The 9,854-nt window shown below is 36.4% G+C and overlaps 3 protein-coding genes across 7 annotated transcripts in view; 1 reads left to right on the plus strand and 2 right to left on the minus strand.

The window, feature by feature from the left end:
- Positions 62-445, plus strand: LOC105174381 (putative UDP-rhamnose:rhamnosyltransferase 1). Its single transcript, XM_011096466.1, has one exon. The coding sequence runs from the start codon at positions 62-64 to the stop codon at positions 443-445; it is 384 nt and encodes a 127-aa protein (XP_011094768.1).
- On the minus strand, positions 1,413-6,470 carry LOC105172936 (mechanosensitive ion channel protein 1, mitochondrial). Of its 5 annotated transcripts, XM_020696610.1 has the most exons (8): positions 6,254-6,451; positions 6,042-6,132; positions 5,070-5,905; positions 4,688-4,965; positions 4,069-4,169; positions 3,326-3,433; positions 2,791-3,012; positions 1,413-1,710 (listed from the first exon to the last, which is right to left on the minus strand). In XM_020696610.1, exons 3-8 carry the CDS (start codon positions 5,831-5,833, stop codon positions 1,612-1,614), a joined length of 1,572 nt encoding a protein of 523 aa, XP_020552269.1. In that variant the 5' UTR covers positions 5,834-5,905; positions 6,042-6,132; positions 6,254-6,451; the 3' UTR covers positions 1,413-1,611. The 5 variants fall into 5 exon arrangements, with proteins under 5 accessions (XP_020552269.1, XP_020552271.1, XP_020552266.1 ...); XM_020696612.1 differs by lacking the exon at positions 6,042-6,132 and having other exon boundaries at positions 6,347-6,470; XM_020696607.1 differs by lacking the exon at positions 6,042-6,132.
- Positions 6,956-9,854, minus strand: part of LOC105172959 (sphingoid long-chain bases kinase 2, mitochondrial-like) — a 5,409-nt gene continuing 2,510 nt past the window's right edge. The window contains exons 7-14 of the mRNA XM_020695123.1: positions 9,764-9,798; positions 8,630-8,676; positions 8,479-8,519; positions 8,269-8,353; positions 8,077-8,191; positions 7,845-7,967; positions 7,615-7,715; positions 6,956-7,439 (exon numbers count right to left, since the gene is read on the minus strand). Coding sequence (XP_020550782.1) covers positions 7,310-7,439; positions 7,615-7,715; positions 7,845-7,967; positions 8,077-8,191; positions 8,269-8,353; positions 8,479-8,519; positions 8,630-8,676; positions 9,764-9,798 — 677 coding nt within the window. The 3' untranslated portion in view covers positions 6,956-7,309. The remainder of the gene's footprint in view (positions 7,440-7,614; positions 7,716-7,844; positions 7,968-8,076; positions 8,192-8,268; positions 8,354-8,478; positions 8,520-8,629; positions 8,677-9,763; positions 9,799-9,854) is intronic.

Genomic DNA, 9,854 nt, shown 5'->3' on the forward strand with positions numbered 1-9,854 from the left:
CCAAGACATGAAGTACTTCATGTTTCACCAGAGCTGGTTTCGGACGAACAAGAACGTCTGAATGTCTCTGGAGATTCAAGGAAGTATCATGTCACTTTCAAACAAAGAGCGGGACAGTGTCGCCTGTATGGATCAGTTTCCTGTCAAAACTCAAAAGTGGCGACCAGAAAGCACGATGTTGTTCGTATCCAGTCCGAATTTTAAGAGCAAAATGACTCCGCGGAATTTCAAGTACCTGCCTGGCAAAGTCTATGCAGGGATACCATTTTTATGGGTAGTGAGGAAACCTGAAGGAGATGATAATGATATCGAAACCCTGCAGCCGGGGTTCTCCAGCCTGATGGCGGGGCAAGGGATGTTGCACATAGAATGGGCGCCGCAGAGGGAAATTCTTGGCCACCCTTCAATTGGGGGGCCATTTTTCCATGCAGGGTGTGGGTTCTGATGTGGAGGCATTGCAATATGGACATGTTCTTGTGCCTCTGCCATTCATTATATATAGTCCAGACATTGAATGCTCGGCTGCTGGCGCCGGCGGAGAAGGGATAGGTGATAGAAGTGGAGACTGAGAGGACGGAAGATGGATCGCAATTTGCAAATGCATTGAGAAAAACTATCATAATGTTTGTATTCGTTTTCTGAGTGTTTTGTTGTGTTTTGTGGAGAGAGACAGAAAAACAAAGATAAATAAGTGTGTCTTAGAAATAGTATGTATGTTTGGATTTGTTTTTTGAAATAATTTAAAATAAGTATTATATGTTTAATATTGTGTTTTGGGAGACAAAAATTACTATTCGTTGTCAAATCATGTCTTTTTTATATATATTTATATATATGTATGTATCTATGCTAAAACAGTTAAAAACACCTAAATTAGATGTTTTTAAATGATTAGCAAATATTGAGTATATTTTGACTTATCTCGAAAATAATTTGAAAATAAAAACAAACATAGTGTATGATTTCGAAGGAAGGAGAGGACACAATAAAGAAGCTGCTAATGGGGTTCCTGGAGACCATAAACTTCATGAAAATTATGTTAAGAAGTTTGTCGAGTACTTGAAAAACACGCTCTCAGTTTGGAGTTTGGTCTTTTAAACTAGTTACTAAAATCAGGAGGATAGGAGGGATAAGTCGCAATTTTCGGTTCAATCAATGTAGTACAGTTCTTGGTGAACTATGATAAAAATGAGTTTACTTGATTAATTGAGAGGAGCCTAAGAGAGATCGAACACTGTTTTGGTACGGTAAACTTCTTTCACTATTTTTAGCTAATGAGATGGAATTTGAGTTCTCAAAGAAATATGAAGCCTTTAATTTTCTGGTTTTACACACAGACACACACATACAGAATTCAAATCGAAGATTTGGAGATGTTGAAGCTCAAACCAATCACTGGAATATCCCCTAAGAAACTGATGCCTTTCAAATTTGACTATAGCATTAGCAGGTTTCAGTCAACAGAAAATATTGGTATATTAGCTTCTCAAAGATTTCTATACCCATCACGTTCCTCAACCTAGTTCATACTGTAGTTCTTATATATTTCTCATGTAAAAGATAAAGATAAATCTGAGCTCAAAAAAACGCTTCTTTTCCACATCCAGCATGTCAACTGATCGTCTCTTCCTGCGTGCTACCTAGCATGGCACCATGTCTTTTGATGATCCGAACAGCTTCTAGGAGAATATCCTGCTCTGTGTCCTTGGTCTATAGCCATTCACAGCATGATAAGCGGTAGTTAGCTAGACTGAAGAAATGCCCTAGACTTTGAGCCAATATATAGAATCAGTGCCAGATTTACCACACTGGCATCATAATTATGAAATCGTTAATATCCCAATACGAATGTCGTTCACATGGAATAAGATGAACAAAGAATTCAATTAAGATTAAGTTGAATGAAAATGATGTGCTGACTAGACAAGCAAAATGAAATATTCCTTCCTTCTTGTAGCTTCAATATTAAGATGTGAACGTTTCCAGAAACAACTAGAGGTCAGAAATGAACCAATTAGAAGTTACAAAAACAATACAAATCCCCACAAACAGTAGGACAAATTGCCAACATTTTCTGCTAATCATTCTAAACCTTGGTGCGACTTGGCCCAACTCAAGGAATCAACTGGGACAATAATTTGTTTCAAGACTCATTTCAGAACTCAGTAGACATGGGTTTATGTCTTTGCATGCACACACATACATGCTACTTAGCAGATGCACTTGACTTTTTACTTCAATAGTCAGCCCAAACTCACCAAAGTTTCGGTTATATTCACTCAACATTCTTTATTCAAATCTGAAATCTGTATTCTTGAATATTCATTCTATTGAACATAAAATCCATCAAAATTAATAAAGTTGTTATAACATATATGTTGGGGAATATTATGAATAACATTTGTATTTGTTGCGTGAATTTAGTAAATTCTATATTTGCTTGTTTAATTTCTAGCCGACCAACTACTAAGACCTTTTATTAACCAAAAGACAACTCCTCTGAGAGGTTTAGTGAATGCAGAGTATCGTTTTGAAATTAAGTAGTTAATCTAGTTCCTTCTTACAACTATCAATGGCTTGTCACTTGTCAGCTGTGTCAGATGAAAAGGAGTAGAACATTCATGTCAGGTATGCCTGCTTAAGAGTATAGCTCAGCAAGAGAGGAAAAAGAAACTGAATGGAAGGAAATAAGTTCGGTAAACAGTATACGATACTTACTGCCCCAGTTAAGAACTTGACTAGACATCAAAGGATTATAGGAATAGAGTTTGAGAAAAACGAAAGAAATACCATCTGTTTAAGGTTGCATCCAAGAGTCAGCTCTGCATACGATCTTTCAATATGAGACAAGAAACAGTAAGGGGCCTCCTTCTCCAAAAATACATTTGGATTGGATCTGAGCATGGACTTTATATCCTCTGATATTTGTGGAATCTTGTCTATGTCATCAATTTGTAGGGGAATTTTTCTCAACATGGAACGCCATTTGGCCCGCGATTTATTTATGATTATCTGTAAATGGCAGAAAGATGCATTCTAATCACTGCTCTTGCTTCCTGACTCTCATAGATAACTTTGTAAGTTGGACAAGATGCAATCTCAAGATATAAGAGAGCCTGGGGCATCATTAATACTAGTAAAATGCATTCCAGAAAGGTTATTTGGTTCCATCAACCACGCATTTGCTAATATAGCTAACAAGCAAGCTGCAAGTCAAATCTTAAAGTAACTCGAAGAGATGGTGCCCGTCGAGGAAAAAAAATGCAAGTACCAGAACATACACAAGACAAGCAAAAAAAAGAAAGATGAGAGATATTCAGCATACCTGGCTGGAAAACAGAGAATTTGGGACAACAACAGGAAATTTTTCTGCAGTCAGCAATGATGTAGTTGTAAGACCCATTTCTACCACTTGACCTTCTACAGATCCAGCCTGCATCAGTGGAAAATCAAGACAAAACAGGGGAAAAGGAAAACGTGAACAAAGTCAATACCTGAGAACGGACATATCGAAACATCATGTTAAAAGCGAGGTAAACAATGATTATCCTTAGGAACCAAAAATAGCTGTCTGATTTTTATGACATTTCTTTCTACTGTTGCACATCTCAGGAAAACCCAGTGTCCATGGCTAAGAGATGAAAAATATTTCTTGTTCACTTTTTGAGAAACACAGCAAAGAAAAGGGTTGTTTGCTCCTCTGAAACACGAGGTACTAGCTAGCAGGGCTCAAGCACAATAGCCAGATTACGCTAATAATTAAAACCCCACGCAAGATCAGATCCAGTATATTACCCTGTCATAAAACCATGAGTTGAAAATCTGTTTCCTACATAAAGCCCTTAACTCAGCTAATTAAGTATCATAAAAGTATAAAGGATCCCAGAAAGCTTTACAATTAAACTAACAACAACAAAACATTAAATAGGAACTCTTAGCTAGTTCTTTGAACTCTAGATGAGCAATGGAACAGTGCCAGAGGGAGCACACTAAAAAGTTCTCATAACTAAAAGATGTCACAGAAAAAACCAATCTATCAAAATCGTCTAAAGAAACTGTTTGACATACTTTAATCGTATCACCAATTGAAAACGGCTGAGAGATCTGTACAGACAGACCGCTAAGGACATTTCCAAGTACATCTCTAGCTGCAAAAGCAGTAGCTACTCCTGTATGATGGGTAGAAAAGGCTGTAGTCAGATTTTGATATTTAGCAAAATAGGAACATCAAGAATTTCTAAAGCATTATTACATCAAATTCTACCACTACTAGCCCAACAGAAATTGAAAACATATATTATTACCAGCCTGCACTAGCTATGGTTCTATCTTTATAACCCTTTCCATTGTCATGGTCTTACTTATCGGCAAATGATAATACAGTTACGCAGAAGACTTATACATGAACAGTACATCCTAGATTTATTGTGGACTGAGCAAATGAAGTTATTCTGTGAGCATCTCTTGCCCTAAATATTCGATATCACTGCAGACTGAAACCAAAATATATTTGCAGTTACTAAAAGTGTCTAAAATACCAGACCAACATGCAGGATATAATAATCAATGTTGTATAAAGGGATTGCACATTCAATGTATAACAGTATAGGTTGTTTAAAATATTCACTAAACCTTTATGGTTGACAGAAATTATTGGAAGAATGTAGGGCAGTTGAAGAATACTTACCTCCTATGCCTCCCACAGTCAGAATAGACTGCACAGCCACTCCACACGCCTCGGCTAAAGCCATTGACCCAATGATAAAGAGTCCTAGAGATGATATTTTATCCAGGGTTAACAACTTATCTCTCTGGACACCTTCTATGCTCTTAACAACCAAAGCTCGGGCAATGACATTCGTTTTCCAGCGATGCAGAAACCAGACAACAGAAACAACAAGAGCACCCTTCCAAGCCTGTGCAACATACTGTGAGGCAATAACAGTTGGAGCAACCATTTCACCACTGCACAATGTAACAAAATCAGTAAAGAAATCCTACAGGCTCATAAGAGCTCCACCTCCAAAATAAGCAAGGCAGAAAATAGTACAAGATAAAGGCGAACTAACATTTGCAAGAATGCCATGAAAGTTATGAAATATCTAACTGGATCCTCCAATGCACCCCAAAAGCTTTTCTCATAAGGAACAGGTGCCCACAATGAGCTCCCAGCTAACAAAGCACCTGGACCTTGCACTGAGTATTTATGAAACCGCCTGAAGAGCCTTGGCAGCAGCAACCACGCCACCAACGTTCCAGCCAAAGTACCACCCACTGGGACAATTACATCTCCAAGGTAAGGATGAGTATCAAGCCACTGTTGAACATGAGGAGCAACTTCATCAGACGCCTCTTTCGCCTTTTCACCTGTATATTTCACAGCCTCAACAGTAGACTGCCACACTTCCTTAAGTTTCCCAATCCAATCATCCCCACCAATACCCGCACTACTCACACTTGTCCCACTTGCACCAGGGTCAGCTATAACATCCGTGCCTTGAGGAATGCCACCTTTAGCCTCACTAGCTGACGAGAAAAAACGATGATTAAACCAAAGGTTGATCCCAGCAAAAGAAAGCCCACCTTGAAAGCCTGAATTTACTCTATTCGGAGACCTTGCATCAAGACGCCTCACCCTAGAATACTGAGAAAAAGTGGCAGAGCTCAGACCCACCATTCCGCAACCATTTTGATCAAATCCCTGCACATTCACATACTCTCTAGTGTGATAACATTTGCTTGTATACGCAGCACATGGTCTTATATCAAATCGTGAGGCAGATTTCACAGAAGAACAGAAATATTTCAGCCTTGAAACTCTCATAGCGGCCATTTTGCAAATACTATGTGTCCCTAGCAGAAACTCTCTTATGAACTCACATAGATACCAAAATCTTTCCCCAATCTGCGAATAACAAAAATAAAGGATGAAACCATAAATGAATGCCCACAATTAACGCAATCCAAAAAAAGAAAAAGGGAGGTCGTTTTCACAATTTTATGCATGCGAAAATCTTGCAAATATATAGAAAGAAGTCAACCTGCTTATTTTGTAGAATCTTCAGCAGTGGAATTAACTACACAGCTTAAGAAGCAGTTCAGAATCGAGAGAGAAACAACAGAGGCAGAGTGCTTGCGGGCAAGACACAGAAAAACAGGAAAAAAGAGTAAAAGGCAGACGAAGAGAGAGAAAGTAGACTGGACAACAAATCAAGAAGACAGAAACTTATTAATTTCATCATTATGGTATTACCTTACATAAATAGTAAAATTCAACATGCTTCCACGTTCAGAAAACCTGAATTATATGTTTGCATAGTTTTTCGAAGAGTTGTCGGAGTATTACATGAATCGGGAAGATGCAAGAATATTAGTTGAAGATGTTGTGAGCATGATTTCCCTGTTGTTCTCCTCCCCTTGATTCGTAAGGTAAACAACATTCTTAGATGATAATTATTGCATTTATTTGTTAGGTGCCCAAACGGGCATCATTTAGAAATAGATTAATTAAGATGATCAAACATCATTTACTCTTTTAAAATATTGCGACCAGATAGTGCCCATATGTCTAAAAATAAAATTAATCTAGTGTACTTTTTTTTTTCATAGACCTCAATCTATTGAGTACTTTTTGAAGGATCGGTGATTGAATGTTCAAAGTCAATCTCTATAGTAAGCTTGTGGTACTTTTTTTCCCCAATGACTTAAGAAATTCCTAATTATGATTGTTGAACACACATGAATATAAGTTTTATGAAATAATTAAATGGAAGGTGAAAAAAATGGCTTTGAGAATTTCGGGTTTTCCTCTTTTTCCTCCCCTTTCTAATTTTGAAGTTTCTCCCGTTTCCAATTTTTAAAAGCCGAAAGATTGTGCAAATATTGCATGTTAATGTGAAATTCTTCCTTTTTTTTCTTTACAAACAAAGCAAGAATGGCAAATGGCTAAGATCACTGGCCACAACACATTCCAAACATCTATAAGAAAAACAGCCCAGTAGCCCCCAACCGATTTAAAAGCCCATGTACAGATATCAAACTCAGTGCAATATTTGTGTTCATTCCAGTTTCCAAACTACAGAAAGAAGAAACTAATCGCTCAAAACCTTGGATTCAGTCCCCATGCATTTGGACCTTCTCTTAAAGTTGGCCTCCCAATCCACACTAACACTGATAGATCCATTCTCTTCTTTCGCTGCTTTTTTCTGTGTGAAGGATACTTAGTTATCTTCATTCTTGTGGTGTTTATTCTGGAAATACCTTCATACAAGAGAAACCACACGTCAACTTGCTCTCGTTCGAGAAGATGCTAGCATATCATCTCAATAGCACCTGGCAAAATGCTAAACTTTTCTGGGAGGCACCCTAAATATTCCCCATCAGACTGGACAAAAATACTGCCACTGCTGACAATCTCCTCAACTTCAATTGAACATGCACTGCCAAAAAAAAAACTCGTGTTGTAGGTGAGAATATCATGTTGCACAACACCTCCAACAAATATATTCAGCATAAAAACAAGAGATGCAGCACTTGGGTTCAATAACCACTCGTAACTAATAAATTGTAGGACGGAGAAGGATAGACAACCGCAACCATAGCTTTAAAGTGTACCTTCTCGAAGACACGTTTTTCACCAACAAGTGTGTACCATTGTATAGCTTATGCAGTTGAAGGACAAAGTCATACCACTTGAAGTCCTGAAGAATAACCACCTGAACAAGTATATCGCAGTGAAATTTTTGTTATAACATTTTTCTAATTTAATTTTTCTTCTATTGTGCATTTGTGGGTGGGGAGTTTTGAGGTGAGGCCGCATTAAGCGAAACAGGTACTTATTCCACCTCAAAGTTCCTACTAGATGGGTGGGCATTCGGTGTAATCTTCATTCCACCACCAAAGTATTTGCCATTCCCAATGCAAATAGCTGTTACCTGGGGGTAAACTTTCCAATCTCCATTGTCAATCTCGACGAGATTGACAAATGGTGTAAAATTTATTAGGAAAAGTCAAAGGAAATGCAACATAAACTAGTGTAGACACAGAAAAACTCAGAAAAAATTTCTAGATGAATACCTTTATTCTAAGATCCTTGTTATGATGACCAAAAAAGGCTTGCAAAGCACCTATAACATAACATAGATTTCTGAACTTCTTGTATCTTGATGCGTAATAACCAGCCTTTGCACTCCTGCAAGGTTGAGAGAATAAGATACGTTGACCAGTCAAGGCCACAGTTTTATGTAATGCCAACAAATTTATGCTTACAAATGAACGTCGGCTACATTTATAAAATAGTGTGGTTCTCCACTTTCTCCAGTAATAACTCCAACATCAATGTGAGATCTCCTCCCTGCAAATAACTTAGAATGAGGATCACAAGAACCAATTAATGCCATAGGGTTGCATTTCAGTACGATTTGGGCAAAGTCAAATATCAGCAAAGAGAATCCTCATAGAGCAGCACAAGCAGACTACCTATAGCAATGCGTTCAATAGCATCATGAGGGTCATTTTTCCTGATAGGACAAAAGCAAGCATATAATCCGATTAACATTCAAGTGATCTAAGGAATTACAAGTCAAGAAAACCTCATTTAGGAAAACGAGAACCTGGAGATCGAACTGACCAGCCAAATGTTCGGGCAAAATCAGAACCAGTTCCCAAGGGAATAAGCTGTAGAGAGGACAACAAATCCAACCATGCTCCCAATGATTACATCCCTCAATTTAAAAAAGAAAAAGAAAGAATTCCACCTCACAAATAACTCGGTTAATTGCATTTACTTACCCATATATTGGGGGTGGCAGCACAAGGACTTTAAATATAGGGATAGCAAAAAGTACTCGGGAATTAATTTTTTTGGCAATTGTAGGACTCCGGCCATCGGATTTTTAAAAGTGGTCGGAAGTTGTTTACGTGGACAAAAATTAGGGATTTTTGCTAACTGGGTATTTTTTTTATTTTTTATGGCCACGTATGCACTTATATGAAAAAAAGTAAAATCATATAAAATTAATTTTGAAAGTTTCTATTATGTGTATAATTATAAAAATAAAATTATTATTTTATATAATAAATTAAAATAAAAAAATTAAAATCAAATTAATTTTGAAAGTTTCTATTATGTGTATAATTATAAAAATAAAATTATTATTTTATATAATAAATTAAAATAAAAAAAAAAAAATCCTTCCATTCTAATTTTGAATTACATTTTGTTGAATATTGATGAATTTCTAATTCTTTTTGAAGTATTTTTATTTAAATTTGTATTATTTTCATTTTTATGATTTAAAATTTTCTATAATATAATAATCTAATATTTTATAATTTTAAGTATTTATATTTTATGTATATATATATTTAAATGATATATTTTAAAATGTGTAAAATTATGTATACACACTCAGAGATGCGGTGCCACGACAGTTAGCATATAATATGAATAAAATTTTATTTTTATGCAATTTGAAATTTTTTTCCATGTGATCGGTTATGCGGGCAGAAGAGAAATAAAAAAATATAAAAAATTCAAATAAAAAAAAAATTGTTCCACAGCATTGCTTATATGGCAGGGTTTTTTCCATTTAAACACTTATTGGGAGTTGATTTTATTAAAAAAAAATCCAATCAGCAAAAGCCCAAAAATAAAAACCCTAATTTTTGTCAATGTAAGCAAAGTCCTGCCACTTTTAAAAATCCAGTGGCCAGAGTCGTACAATTACCAAAAAAATTTTAATGCTGGGGTACTTCTTGCTACCCCTATATTTAAAGTCCTTGTGTTGCCACCCCTAAACAATATATAGGGCAACAATGCAATTAAGCGCAAATAACTATATATCACATATGAA

This window comes from Sesamum indicum, linkage group LG1 (assembly GCF_000512975.1).
Source record: "Sesamum indicum cultivar Zhongzhi No. 13 linkage group LG1, S_indicum_v1.0, whole genome shotgun sequence".
Lineage (NCBI taxonomy): Eukaryota > Viridiplantae > Streptophyta > Magnoliopsida > Lamiales > Pedaliaceae > Sesamum > Sesamum indicum.